At 41.0% G+C, this 16242-nt stretch overlaps 2 protein-coding genes across 2 annotated transcripts in view; both read right to left on the reverse strand.

The window, feature by feature from the left end:
* Positions 1-443: 443 nt before the first annotated feature.
* LOC122786620 (ubiquitin-conjugating enzyme E2 E1-like) lies at positions 444-14193 on the reverse strand. The gene is given in 8 exon segments (XM_044053060.1): positions 444-2133; positions 2468-2615; positions 4065-4197; positions 10316-10366; positions 11278-11475; positions 12495-12506; positions 12508-12555; positions 14155-14193. Coding segments are annotated over 8 exon segments (705 nt in total). The 5' UTR covers positions 14172-14193; the 3' UTR covers positions 444-2035.
* Positions 14194-15470: 1277 nt separating this feature from the next.
* LOC122786621 (ubiquitin-conjugating enzyme E2 E2-like) overlaps positions 15471-16242 on the reverse strand; it is a 36514-nt gene continuing 35742 nt past the window's right edge. Inside the window, exon 6 of the mRNA XM_044053061.1 lies at positions 15471-16195. Coding sequence (XP_043908996.1) covers positions 16098-16195 — 98 coding nt within the window. The 3' untranslated portion in view covers positions 15471-16097. The remainder of the gene's footprint in view (positions 16196-16242) is intronic.

Raw genomic sequence — 16242 nt, forward strand, 5'->3', positions numbered from 1 at the left:
AGGATTTAATGGGATTAAGTAAAATTAAGACATCACAGACTTATGCTGGTGTAGATTTTATGACGTGAGCTATTTAATAAGCTGGTGTCCTGTTTGTGTGTTCAATCATGTACTTAATTATTAATGTTATTTCTCTCTAATCAGTTGCATGTTCAGAGTTTAGATTTAGATCGATAGATTTTCTTGATCCCAAAACTGGGAAATATTTAACATTAGATTTAACATTTAACCCGTCTGTGATGAGTGACTGAATAAATTAATTATTTAGGGCTGCAACTAACGATTATTTTCACAATCAATTAATCGATTAGGTGTTTGGTCCAGAAAGAGTTTGGAACGATTTCTTTGTGATTTCGATTGTAGAAAAGAGGAAATATTCACATTTAGGAAGCTGAAAAATCAGAAGACGTGTTTAAAAAAAAAACACTAAATCGTTGCAGCCGTAGACTGTACAATTTATTATTTTGAAAATCACAAGCATCAAAACACTGTACTTTAGGATATAGATGTTATAACATAATGATTACATTGATCACCGCATTAGATTATAGAGCAGTTGGTAGCTTTAAATTTTAAGTGATAATTTAACTGAAACTTAACATATTACAGTTTTAGCAAAATAAGAAACGCATCCTTAGTTCGTTCCTGTGACGGGACTCCCGTCTGTCCTCGCTCTGTCTGTGTCGCATATTCAATTTTATCGCAATAACGACGTTCACGATACTACCTTCTCTGGTCATGTATGATTTCACAATGTCTGCCAGACATGAGCTGCACTCCTGTGTGTCCGGCCTGTAGAATCCCGTAGGGCTGCTACTGTGTGTGTGTGTGTATGTTTGTGCCTTTTTAAATAGTAGGAATCAGTGTCGAGAATAAATATTTATTTTTTAACTAATTTATTTTTGTCACTTTAATGAGCCACATTCCTTGAATGATGTAATGAATGAGCTACGCTGTCTCCTGTGTTTTACATGTTTAAGAATAAGAATAATAATGTGACGTGCTGCTGATAGAGCAGAGGTTGTAGTGAGACAACGTTTTCGTGCTAACACTAAACGGTTCTGTGCTGTTTTTAAATGACGCTCTGAATAAAATACAGCCTCTTCATATTAAACCATCTCAGAGTTTTATTTTGGCGGGGGGGTGAAATGATCAAACCGAACTCGGTCGTGTTGTTCACATGTTTACAGGGTGAAAATAAACAGCCGTTCATCGGGAACACGACGACACAAACCACAACTGACATCCAAACATCCGGTCATCATCTGAACACGTGTAACGCACCCGTTCAGACAGCAGGGGGAGTGAGTGTTTACAGTGACGGGGTTCGGAATCATGTTGCGACACATTTCATCAAGCGCTCAAGTATTAAAGGGTTAGTTCAGGTTGTTTCTTTGAAGTGTGTTTGTATGAGGTGCTGTCAATTTGTAAACCACACACTGTCCCACACCAAACCCCATAGAGAAAACCAGTGATTTTAACGTCACAGGGACACAGGAGCTTTTGATCCACTGCTGCCTCCATCAGTGAGTTCAAATGTATTATTTTGTGACTCTGGTGTTTGAAATCCTTTCTTCTGATTTACTACAGTGACACAAACTGACCACACGAGGCAGCAGTGGACCAGCAGCCCCTGTGCCTGCATGGGCTAAAAACACTGGTTTCCTCTATGGACTTTGGTGTGGCAGAGTAAAAATGTCAGAAAATGCCATCTAAGGATGAGTCGTGTGCACTCACGGTCAGCACTGACTGTCTGTACCTCATACAATCGCACTTCAAAAACAAAACCTGAACTTTCACTTTAATGTTGATCCTTCAAGCTCAGGCTTAAAAACAACAATAGAAGGAAAAAAACTCAAAACACATCAGGTGTGATTACAGTTGGGCCAAAGGTAACAAAGAGAGAGAGAGGAGATAAGACTTCAATTCTGAGATTAAAAAAAACAAAAAAAACAAAAAAAAACACACCCCCCCACCCCGAGTTCACACCTCCACATCTATCTCCACCACATCCCACCAGGGGTCGCTGTTGTGATTATGTGGCGTAGCGTTTGGTCCACTGTTTGGCTATCCTGTCGTGTTCAGGTCTGTTTGTTGTGTACTGTGTGGCGATGCTTCCTACCAGAGGGTCCGCTGTAAACAAACAAAACAAGCAACACTCTTTTTTAAAAGAATTTCACTTAGAAACATATTATTTAATAAAAGATACAACTTGTGACTTGACTTAATTTATCTGAGAACAATATATTTAGCAGATTCAGTGGCTCTAATCAGGAGTTTGTGTGTGTGTGTGTGTGTTCTTCTATTTGATACCTTTTCTGGGATAAATACTGACTTTGTCAGGACCAGTAGTCCTCATGGAGAACTGGTTAAGTATAGAGCCAAGGTTTGACTTGGGGTGAGGTTAAGGTTCGAGATAAGGCTTCGTTTAGACTGGACGTGTGTGTGCGCGTGTGTGTGTTCTCACCAGGGTTGCAGTCGGTCAGCAGGGAGCAGATGGACAGCAGGACCTTGGAGATGGTGAGGGCAGGACTCCAGTTGTCCTTCAGGATGTCCAGACAGATCACGCCCTGACTGTTGATGTTACAGTGGTAGATCCTCGTGCGGAACGTCACCTGGACACATGGACACACATAAAATAACACACACACACACACACACACACACACACACACACACACACACACACACACACACACACACACACACACACACACACACACACACACACACACACACACACACACACACATCCATCAACTACAGATCTCTTACAGACATTTTGTGGAGTAGTGTTGTGTAACTGTGACTGTTCCAGGAGACATCTACAGGGTTTGCATTCATTCTTCATCCGTATTCCATCACAGAAGCCGTACAGAATGACAGGAATCAAGCCAAAATACAGAGTAACATCATAAATCTTTTTTAAAAAAGTCCCTATTCACTCTTTTCATTTAAAGGTCAATGTTTGAAAATGTGAAAAAGTAAATTCCTACACTTTTTGAATGAACTTTGGTTGCGACAACTCCTTCACAGGTCGTGAGCTGCTGATTTCAATAGGTTGTGTGCCCTCTAGTGGCACACATGAACATAACCGCTGCCTGCTGACATACACACACAAACTTTATCACCATTAATGTCAGTGTGTGCAGTAAGAACGGCGATAAACTTAGATTGCTCCTCGTTTATTCTTGTTTGGATAAGAACAAACCCTAACAGTAGATACTAGTTTTTGTTTTGATTTTCTAGTTTCTACACTTTTATATCTACTTTTACTTTTTTATCGGAGTCTGTTGCTGTTCAAATGCAACAAAAGAATCTGAAATAAAATGACTAAAAGGTTTAGACTGAAGCTACAATCCTGTTTTTTTTAGCAAATATTAATCCTCATGACAACATAATCCTCCACAAACACTTTTATTTTGAAAAAAAATATATAAATATAAAATATATAATAAATAAATATTATATATAAATAAATAACTTTTATTTCATAAATATTATTATTGCAATGTCTCAGGTCATTTTGATTTTAAGACCCTTTAAGCTTTAAGCTCATATTTGCTCCGTCTACAAACAGATTTAGAATATTTTATGGTAAAATAAATTATGGACTTTTAACATTATTTCATCAGCCAATTTTGTTCTAATTTATTAGTAATCAAGACATTCTAATGTCTGTAATTGGAAAAAAAAAGGATTTTGTAACAGGTAGTAAATGACAAATGGAACGATATAAAACCAAACAATTTTTTGTTTAATGTCTCATTTATTAATTTATTAATCACTCAAACAACTATTTTTGTTATATTATAATATTTATTTATAATGTGATCAGTTAGCTAGCGTTGTTGTACGTTTAAAAAGTGACATTTTGGATTGTTGACTTTATTATAAGTTTATAAAAAAATTGTTTGAATGTTTTAATACTCGACTGATTTTAGGCTTTGAAGGAAACAATAAAAACTAGAAGAGGGTTGTTTGTCCAGGAAATATGTTAAGCACTACTACTAACACTAATACTAGTAGTGCTTCACAGCTGATTAGAATAAGGGATGTTTGACCTTGGGTGGTTTGAAGGGGTAATCTGGTGTGAAGGCGATGTCCAGGAAAAACACTCCTCCCTCGTACACGGAGCCTGGAGGACCTAAGATGGTCGACCTCCACTCGTAGATGTTGTCTCCTTTGGGACCAGCGCTGTGGGGACAAGGACGGACACGCACAGGAGACATTTACTCTGAATAATCAATTTACAGATTATTAATCCACTAATAACTGAAACGCCAACAAATTCATCTTAGAACCTAACGCAAGAGCAAATGGAGGCCATCAAAGCTACAGCTTTACATTCTGGTGATTTTCTTGCTCCTTCACCTTGGAGCAGATGTTTGCCGACTCTCGCACGCACGCACACACACCAGCTGTGGAAAGTGACGGCGACTATAATTTACCTCGTACTTCACCGTGCAGTGCACTTTTCATGATATTCACACAATAAATGACATTGAAAGTCAAAAAGGACAACGTGTTAGTGTGAACACCAGGGCTGACCTGAGGCCAAGAGTGTAACAACACACACACACACAGTAATACACACACACATACAGTAACACACATACACAGTAATACACACGCACACGCACAGTAATACACATACACACACACACACATACCACACGTCCCTCAGAGGAATGCACTTCATTAACAGAGAGTTAACAGGATTCCTGCAGGGAGACACTGACCCTGGAGGGGAATCACAATCACAATCACAACAACATGACATGATAGATGTGGTTTCATCAACCAGACTAAGACACACATACACACAAGATGGGGCTTCCTCCCTGCCACACACACACACACACACACACACACACACACACACACACACCTTTATAGGACACGTGCTGAATGATTATTTTGCCAGGAACTGCTATTGCGACCTCATTTTCATTCGAAAAACATATTTAAAAATGATAACTGTGTGATATTTGTGCAGATCTGTGAGAGACAAACATGTCCCCTTCAGTCTGAGGAATAAGATGTGTAAAGACCAAGACAAGAGGACACATCACTGACATCATGCATCCCCTCGCCTCTGACCCTAACTATCACAACGAAGTGTCTCACCTTACCCTAACTTAAACCCTTAACCTAACCCCAGCACAAACCCAATTCAAACCCTCACCCTAAAACCAGATCTTAACCCTGAAAAAGTCCTTTAAAGTTGCAGGGGCACAGACAAAATGTCCCCACAAAGATAAATATACAAGTACAAGTACACACACGCACACGCACACACACACACACAAAGGCCACCAGTGCTGTGGGAGTCAGTAATATTGTCATTTTGACAACTTAAATCTTAGTCCTAAACTTAGTCACATCCTCATTAGGACCAGGTTTTGGTCTCTGTGGTTGGTTGATTTGGCAATATATCGCTGTCCTTCCTTGTAACACGATAATTGAGATGCCCAGGGCAAATACCGATATTTTAATTAACAAATTAATCTAGTCCCTGCCAGTTTCACACATATACACATACCGTTTTTGGTCTGTATTACATGATCTTAAAAAACCCCCCAAACACTTAATATTATTACCTTTCATTTTAGATAACACCTGCTTTATGTCTTTGACTTTTTTTTAATGTTAGAAACAGTGAAATTGACAATAAATATGGTCAAATTCTGCAACCACACATATTTTTAAATCAACACATAATATTTAATATACAATATTTAGTGAATTTCACCAATTTGTTCAATATGTTGTAATAAATGTGACGATCATCAATGCAACAGCCTTTAAAAGCAGGAAAATAACAAATAAACAAAAGTAATATATCAATATAGTGCCCGGGCGTATTGACAGAAAAGGTCCTTAAGAGGCAACAAATACAAGTACACACACATACACACACACACACACACACACACACACACACACACACAGCTGACATTTCAGCTGCTTCACTTTTTTCCAGGCCTTTAACCTTTGAGAGAGAGAGACACTGTGGTTTATCCTCCTGCAGCACTGCAGAGGAGAGGAGACGCTGACTAAGTTCATACACTTCATCTGCAGCACACACACACACACACACGCCTCAGTATGTACACGTTAAAGGGGCAGTTCCGTTTATTTTTGTATGGAGGCACCAAGACCGTCTGAGCTCCGTTTACCACACTCACACACACACACACACACTCTCTTACTGGCAACAGGGACGCCAGAGGAAACAACATCAACAAAGCTGATGTAATAAAAATCCACACATTAATAACGTGTGTCTCACTCTATCTCACCTCGTTTCTTTTGTTTCTGTAAACCTCTCACTCCACAGCACCAAAGCACCATAGAGAAAATCAGTGATTTTCTGGATGTATTGATCCACTGCTGCTTCCATCATTAAGTTCAACTGTTATTATGTCACCACTGGGTTTAAAACTCTTCATTCAGACTTTTCTTCGTGACACACATGTGTAACAAACACTGCAGCAGTAGACCAGCAGCTCCTGTGTCCCCGTGAGCTTGGTGCAGGAGAGGAAGCAGTTTACCAACATCCAAGTTTTTCTATTTGACAGCAACATAAAACTACAAGTATATCTTTTATGCCAGTTCCAATAGAATTGTGTAAAAAGGCGATTAAATGTGCGCCTTCTTCGTCCTGGAACAAACTAAACTGTTTGAAACTGAAGGATCTGATTTTATTGGACACTTTCTAAGTGGTTTTAAATTATACAGAGGCAGAAACATCTGGCTGTCGCTGTTTTGCCTCAATGCATTTTTATACTGCACTTTGTATATTTCAAGTAGATTAGTATGTATAATTGTATCCTTTTAAGTATGCTGTATGACTGAATTGGTTGCATCTCGGGCTGCAATTAACAATTATTTTCATAGTTTATTATTTCTTGATTAATCCAGCACTTGTTTGGTCCATAAAATGTTGGAAATGATGTTCTCAAAGGATTTATTTGTTACATGGAGCGAAGAAATCATATAATATTCACATCCATGAAGCTGAAAAATCAGAAGTAATCGATTAAGAATGGACTTATCGTTGCACTTTAAATCACTTGATAAAACCTAAAACGATGACTTTAACACATACAGAAGAAAACACCACACAGATATGACTTCATATTGATTTCTTGGCAAAAGTGTGATTTAACATCAGTCGGTGTAAAAAGCCTAACGAATGATGATGACACAGATCAAAATAATCTGTTCTCTGTGCACATTATCGTCATTATCTCTCATCTGAAAATAAATCCATTTTCTACATCTCAACACACACACACACACACACACACACACAGAGAGAGAGAGCTTCATTTTCAATCATCACTACCTGCTTACAACTCCACTGTAATGACAGGGAGAATCACTGTAATAAGCCCGACTGAGACAACATAATGACTCCACTTTACTCGAGTGCCAAGACAAAGACCAAGCCCGCCTCCACGATACAATGCCATCCAATAATGAGGCTGAAAATGTTCTGAACAATCCATAGCATTTAAGGCAAATACTCCTGCACCTCTGCAACCAAGAATGATGACAGGCTAACAGTGTGCGAGTGATACCGGCCACCAGACCCATTGGACACTTCTTGGAGGAGCTAGATGTCCTCCTTTCAAACGTCCCAGAAAATGGCCCACCACTTGTTCTTCTTGGTGACTTCAACATCCAGTCAGAGAAGTCATCCGATCTACTTCTTTTACTTTCCTCTCTTTCCCTCTCACTTGCTCCTTCTCCACCAACTCACAAAGCTGGCAACCACCATGACCTCATCTTCACCAGAATCTGCTCCACCTCCGAACTCAAGCTCCAAAACACATGCAGCAGAACGGATCTCCGCTTGTCTGACCATCACCTGAAGCTCAATCTCGACAAGACTGAGTTTCTTTTTCTCCCAGGAAAGGGCTCTCCCACCACAGATCTAACCATCACCCTTGACAACTCTATGGTAACTCCTTCTCATACCGCAAGGAACACTTTATGACCATCTCTCCCTCACTGCCAACATTGCTGCAACAGCTCGATCTTGCAGATACATGTTGCACAAAATCAGAAGGACACGGCCTCTTACCCCTAACCCAGAAGGCGGCACAGGTTCTGGTCCAGACTCTTGTCATCTCACGCTTGGATTACTGCAACTCCCTCCCGGCTGGTCTCCCTGCGTGTGCCATACGACCTCTGCAACTCATCCAGAATGCAGCAGCTCGACTGGTCTTCAACTTACCAAAATTCTCTCACACTGCACCGCTCCTCCACTCCCTTCACTGGCTTTCCGTAGCTGGTCGGATCCACTTCAAGACTCTAGTGCTTGCATTCCATGCTACAAAGGATCCGGTCCAGCCTACATCCAGGACACGATCAAAACCTAAACCCCGGCTTGCTGCCCCCTCACTGAGAGGATCGCAGAGGCATTCGCAGAACTCGAGACTGTTCACTGTCCTAGCTCCCAAATGGTGGAACGAGCTCCCCATCGACATCCGGACAGCGGAAAGCCTCCACATCTTCTGCCGCCGACTAAAAACACATTTACTCCGACTCTACCTCAACTAAGACGACGACCAAAAGAAAAGCACTTACTTATACATCGCACTTATGACTAGCACTTGAACCTCTTACTTTTAGCTCTTGTTTGTACCCAAATGTTTAATGCACTTATTGTAAGTCGCTTTGGATAAAAGCGTCTGCTAAATGACATGTAATGTAATGTACTGTAATGTAATGTAATGTAATAAACCACTCATTTTCCAGGGGAAGAAAAATGTTTGCGGTGTTCACAACCAGAGGTGGACGTCCACTTTTATTTGACTTGCAACACGGTCTGGTATCTGGACAAGTGATTGTCCGTGGGATCTTGGTCAAAGTCAGTCTTTGTCACTTTCTTTGGTGAGACAGAGATTTGGGGAATTTTCCTTTCCCAGGCATCATGTCACGGAATCTCACATCAACGCTTGTCCTTGTCTACTTACATCAAGCAACGCAGGGCGCAAAACAGTAGGTGGCGTCGTAAAAACTTTTACATAAATATCAACTTAACCCTTTCACACCCAAGCCTCAAAATGTCCGCCTGGACTTTTTTTTGGCTTATTTTAACCATAAAAGGGTCAGAAAAGGTCCTGTGAGTAAGTGATTTTGCAATATTTGGCAGTTACTTACAATTTACTGCGAAAACCAAAAGTTTTATTAAAAAAAAAAATCTAATTGTGCATGAACACCAGATTTTGCATGTTAAATTTGTAATTTGAACAGAATAAAACATTTAAAAAGCAGGTTGAAAAATTGAAACTACTGTATGTACGGGCGTTTTTTCTAATTCTTTCCTCTCTGGTGACAAAGATGCTGATTCTGCGGCTTCCTGCGACAGTGCGAGTAAATTTACCGTAATAACCACATGTTTTATCTGACTCGCAACTTCTCCGACAGCACAAAGCTTCGCACAATTACGGTAACGCAAAGTGTCGTCGGTGGTGAAAGTTTGACTTCTTTATTGCACAAAATTCACAATCTTTCAAGGATTTCAAGGACCCTGCGCAGAGTAATGGAACTCCATTATTCTGCTGTACCTGTAGCCGACATAGGAGATAAAAGGGAACTTCTACTTCCATTTACTACCCAACTAATACTGAAAACAGAGGAGAGGAACTTGTTCAAACTTCCATTTGTGCAGCAGTGGCTTTCAGTTGTTTGTGAAGTAAGAGCACACAGAACCGAGCAGCCACTTCCTCTCCAGGGAGGAAGCTTTTTATAGATATGAAGAAGCTGTTGAGAAAACCTCAGAAGTCTCGAACACACAGGCTGCTAACACACTGCAGAGGTGTGTGTGTGTGTGTGTGTGTGTGTGTGTGAGAGAGAGAGAGAGAGACCACTGCTCACATCAGCAGTGAAAACAACAAACACAGCATCAACAGTGAGGGAAGCCGAGTCTACTCAGATACACACACACACAAAATCAGCTGACCAGGTCTTTAACGGTCATCATCAAAAACAAAAACCCAACAAAACATTGTTAAGTGTTTTCCAAATGGTTTAAGTGAAACACATTTAGGAAAAAGAATCTGTTCAACCCTGTTTGGAACTAATTACCCTACTATACTCGGCCTGGAATGCCAGGAATCTGAGTGACACCCAGGGAGAACGTCTTCACAGCAGATCTAACAACACAGGACGCCGCGTCAACAAGTCAGCGTTAGGCAGTCACTCGTTCCTCTTAACCCACAAATCATTTCAAACACATTAACCAACAGCCAAACATCGGTGATCCAGATGTAGTGATGCTGCACACTGGTTGACTGACCTGCAGTTTGGAGGTGGGTCCAGCGTGATGTCGGCCAGTTCCTTCTGAATTCTGCAAAGGCAAAAGAAAAGAAAGAAAAGAGAGCATGAATCAGGACGGAGGCGCTGATCAAACTCGGGGATTCATGACTCGTCTAAGCTGCTGGAAAAATGAAAGAAAACCTTCATGGAACTCAAAATTTAAAACCTATTCACAGAGGGAAACAAGTCTGTCTTTGTTTCCAGCTGTTGGAGGATGTTGATACACAATCGTCGTCATCATCGTCATCATGGGAATATAAAGGGGAAATTACAAGACTCAATCTCAGTGAGAACGTGGCTGCCAGCTGGGACAAAACAGGGAAAACTGATTTGAGCCATTTAATAAAAGACACACCTGACAAAATCTACATCAGCTTGAGTCAATGACATCTTAAGAATTATGCTTGTTGCTTTATCTCACTGTGAAACCAGAAAATTAAGTTTGTAAACCTGCTCACTCTCCCTCACCAAACCTCATAGTGAAAATCAGCATTTTCACCACACAACATACTAGTGCACCGCTGCCACGTTTGTGTCACTGATGTAAATCCAGTCAAATGCCAAAGTCACAAAATAACACATTTTTAACTGGATGGAACTTAACTGATGGAAACAGCAGTGGCTCAGTGGCGTAAGCGGTTTACAGAGGGACACAAAAAAAAAGCTGTTTTCAGCCAGAAAATACAGTCCAATGACGAGTTAATCTTAATGTACTGGAGACTTAAACTGGCATAGGAAGAAGAGTTGGGCCGTGCCAGACCCGGGTTCGTTCCTTAGTTCCTTAGAGTCCTCAGACCCACATGTACCACATCAGACAACACAGACAACAACACTGGTGTGAACGCACCCTAAAACAGCTGTGAGCCTCTCAACCAGAGCAGTGTATGAATATGAAGCAGTGTTGGTGAGTGAAACTTGACCATGATTCCTGTGATCAGTCACCTTTTAGCACTGGTGGTGAGCAGTTTGGACGTTTTGCTCATGCTGGCTTTGCTTTCTCGTTTCTTTGGGGGAGATGTTGCTTCCTGCTGATGCTGCTGCTGCTGCTGCTGATGTTGTTGTTGTTGTTGTTGGTGAGTTGAAGATGAAGAGGATGAAGAGCTAGTGCTGGCACGGGAATCTTCATCCGACATACCGAGCCTGAGAAACAAGGACACATGATTTAAGAGAGGTGCAAAGGTCACGTGTATTAGTGAACAGAGTAAAACAGCATTTACTCACTAAAACCAGCAACAAACGACAGGTTACTTGGCATGAATGTTGCCCGATTATACACCGAATATAACAGAGACACTTCCTTGACAAAACCACGTCACGTTATCTTGAATACACACTGTTATCATCAAGCAAACACAAGTTAAGCGTTTTCTTAATGGAGCCTTGCGTTGAGTTTTCTTCAACTGCAACAGCCCTTTACACTGCAACCGTGCACCCCAGACTCCATAGACATTTCCGTCGTTTTAACCACCGGGCCCGTGCTGGATGTTGACCCGGGTCCGTCAGTGTGAATGAGCCCAAGAGTGACTGTCACACGGGATATTTCGCGCTCATCGGCGAACATTTCTCTCCTCCTTAACGCTCACTTCTGACCCCGGCTCGTGTTTGCACTCAGCCGTGTATTTTTAGCTCCGTCGGGCTGCGACAAAGGAAACGATCCGGTTAAAGAGTCCGGCTGATGTGGCCTAGCTCTGCCCGACACTGCGGAGCGGAGACGGGACCACAAGACACGACACGAGGCGCCTGCTACAGACCGAACCGAGTCGGGGGAAAGGACGTGCGTGGGCGATGTCGCAGTTGTAGCAGGGGACCCCCAACACTCCGCCTGAGCAGCCTCCGAGAGAGGAACCAAACTTTGAGGCGAAGAAGTGAAGGAGCAAGCGGCATCAACAGCAGCGGAGGTGTCCCCATTACTGCGTCAAAACCCGGGATAAACACGCTGCTCACGCAGCGACACCACACGCCTCCATTTAAAGGCTTAGCTCGCGTTTTTTAAAGCCATGTCCGTCGACACGCAGCTGATGTGAGAGGATGGACCGAGTCGTCCACGCTCCACTCACGGTGACACGGCTTCACCTGTAGTTTCCCACTGAAAAACACGCAACACATCACCTGTTCAAACACGAGACGAGGCTCCAACACAAACATATCCTTATAGATACCTTTCTTTGTGTGTGTGTGTATTTTAGCCTCCGCCGCCTGGACGCACCAGTGTGAAAACACCTGCAATGTAGACGAATGGCACTTCCGGTCAATGTTGTAAAAATAAAAGCACAGGCATACTGCGAGGGGAAACGTCCATTATCTGAACATGAGGACTAAACTAAAATATACAGCTCCCGTGTGACAGAATTAGCGATATCTAATGATGACACAGCAGAAAACAACAAACAGAAAAGGCCATGGAAGCGTGTCTTGGGTAAAACTGTGAGTTCACACCACATTCATCAAATCTAACGTGCTAAGAGATAATTTGAAACGTGAAAACACTGAGGTAAAAACACTTTAACATGAAAATATTCAAATGAGAAAACGTGTGGCGTGAAAGCATGTGTGGCGTGAAAACACTTTAACATAACATATTAGCATACCAATACCATATACAATACTAAATAACTTAATTTCAATAAACGAATTGAAATTACAAATATGAAATAACTTTTATATCATTTACTTATTCAAATGTAACGAGACAAAACTCATCATATATATTATCACAAATATTGTTTTTGTTGTCAGGTTGTGAAGTTGAAGTTTAGCGCTTTTATTTTGTTGGGTCCAATCGTCAACTTCCGGGACGCTCTCAAACTATGGACAGGATCTTTATTATTTTCCTGCTGGACGCGTGCCTGTCCTCGCCGGAAGTGTTGGTCCAGCAGCAGACAGAAGTCCTGACATGACAGACGTCAGTGTCTTTAAAACTTGAACCCAAACAAAGACAACAACAGTCACTCACCTTTAAAGGGTTAGTTCAGGGTTGTTTTTCTTGATGATGGTGCATTCAATTTTATTTACATGTTTTACTTTAAATGCAGAATATACATTATGGTCAGGGCCGACCCACACCTTTATGGGGCTCTAAGGTGAATCAGATTTTTTGGGGCCCTTCATCAACAACATTAAAGCAGTTGTAAGGGAATTCTGCACTGATACTGACTTTAATCTTAAATGGCTTTAAAGATCAGAACAATGAACATGCGTGTTGATTTATCACTTCGCATTCAACATGGTAGAATACGAAAGAGGTGAATATGGAGTCACCTGACTAAAAACAACAATTTAAGTGTTATAAAAAATAAATAGCTATGTTATTTTAGCATTAAATATTAAAAATAAAAAAATAACACACTACATTGAAACAGTGAAATAATGGAGTAAACCATCACCTTGTTAATTCACAAATAAGTGCAAATGCACGATAAGTCGGCGTTGAATAAAATAAACAAATATTACATTTTTTAGAACTGTAACAAGATAACTAAAAGATTTAATTAAAAATACATTATGTGAAGAAAAAGACTCACTGTTATTATCATCGCGAACAAACAATAAAATAAAACAAAACAATAAGATAATAAAATGCTCTCAGGGGGCCCTAAGCAGGCGTTTAGTTTAACGAGGGGTTTTATTGTTTGTTTTATTCTTTTTTCGTTTTTAATATATCCTGTCTGCATTTTAAAATGCACTCACTTTAATTCACTGTCACTAATGAACACACTGTTGTCAAACACGGGCTGTTTGTGTCGTCTGATGTTATCGACACCAATAATAACAGCATGTTTCATTCTGACTGAACCTGCACGTTCATCTCTGATGTCTCACTGCTGGTTACTGTCCATCCTGTCTTCCTGCAGTGTGAACGAGGACCTCCTCCTCTTGTGTGTCGACCATAATTAACTGTGTCACTTTTGCTCCACTTTGCTGGAAACACAGCAGAGAACAGAGACGGCGCAGATTATTTACCTTCTTTAGTGTCTTTTGTTGTTGTTGTATGATAAAATAAGAAGACGGAGGACAGTGACAAAAGCCTCTCCTTGTCTTCATGTTCACTGATTCATATCCATAATCTGTTTACATAACAACCTGCGGGCACAAAGATGTTTTGTGGTGACGGGATAACAACTCGTGCAACAAACAAAAGACACCAAATCTATTACGATGTTTGTGTAAAAATATAGAAAAGAATAAAAGGCCTTTATTGTCATTGTACGACAATAACAATTAACAATAAGCGCACATTTATTAACATTAACTGCAAACTGACATTTATTAAGTTTAAAATGTATTTCCCCTTATAATAGCTATTTTTACTTTACTTTATTAATGCTCCTTATGATCCTTTTTGTAAAGAGTTGTCCCTTATGCGAGTACAGAATAAGCTTTACATAACTTTTTGTACTCTTATTTATGGATTTTAAATAAACTGATTTCCTTGTATGCCTGTGCAACAACAATAAAGGCTTTCTGGTCTCAATTGCCAACAGTGGCTAACAATAGCCTTGAGCTATTGTCATGAAAGAAAGAACAAGATCGCGGGTAAAAGCAGCTGAAATGACTCTTCTCAGAAAGGTGATTGGAGTCTCCCTTAGAGATGGGGTGAGAAGCTCAGTCATCCGGGAGAGACTCAGAGTAGTAGAGGAGGAAAAGAGTCATTTGAGGTGGTTCAGGTACCTGGTAAGGATTCCACCAGGTCTTCTCTCTGAGTAGGTGTTCCTGGTACGTCCAACTGGGAGAAGATCTCGGAGGCAGACCAAGGACCAGGTAGAGAGATTATCTCCTCACTGGTCTGGGAGAACCTGAGGATCAGAGATGGATGATGTGACCAAGGAAAGGGAAGTCTGAGGTCTGTGTGCTGTGCTCATAATACCATCTCGGATAAGCGATGGATGAAGTTGACGATGGATGGATGACTAGCAAAAAAGAAACAAAGAATGGCTAACAACAGCAAAATAATGGCTAACAACAGCTACATAATGGCTAACAACAGCTAAATAATGGCTAACAACAGCTAACAATGGTTAAAAATTGCTACTGTGTGGAAATGGTTAACAATGATCAACTACAGCAACATACTGGCTCACAAGGCTAACAATGGCTAGAAATAGCTAATAAAAATCATGAGCGCCCGCACACACACAGACAGAGAGACTGTCACATTACAGTCAATGTTTAATCGAGTATTCTGTGAGTATTTATTGTTACAAGGCAGTAAATGTACAGCAAAACTAACACTATCATCATCACACTCACTCTGCTGCAACACAAACAACAGCATGTCCACTAAAGGAAGACACGTCCTGATGCCATGCACTAACACTGACCATGGGCTGGAAACAAACAAACAAACAAACAAACAAACTGAATGATCCTTTTTTACACAAATCCATCACATGAAGAGGGAACAACACACGCACTCTTGTATGTAAAGAAGATACAATGTTACAGGAACAATAAGAACAACAGCATTGACAAGAAGAACGAGAACAGTATTAAAGCTTTTCATGACCATATCAACATTCAGTGTATTGGAAAATACAATCCCAATAGACTCTTTGTATAAAAAAGAAGCTTTTCAAGTCAGCGTGGAACAAATAACAGTTCATTTCTCAGGGGCGGGGGGGCGGGGGCGACGGGTGTGCTTCCATAGATGTGGGAGGGAGGAGGGGTCTGTGTGAGTGTGTGTGTGTGTGTGTGTGTGTGTGTGTGTGTGTGTGTGTGTGTGTGTGTGTAGGGTGGGTTGGGGGTTCTGGAGGAGTCTGGCTGGTCTATGTGGCGTAGCGTTTGGTCCACTGTTTGGCTATCCTGTCGTGCTCGGCTCTGTTGGTCAGATACTGTGTGGCGATGCTTCCAACCAGAGGGTCGGCTGTGAACACAACAGGGAAACAACTCAGTGATACAAGCAACAAACAA

This window comes from Solea senegalensis, linkage group LG20, assembly GCF_019176455.1.
Source record: "Solea senegalensis isolate Sse05_10M linkage group LG20, IFAPA_SoseM_1, whole genome shotgun sequence".
Classification (NCBI taxonomy): Eukaryota; Metazoa; Chordata; class Actinopteri; order Pleuronectiformes; family Soleidae; genus Solea; species Solea senegalensis.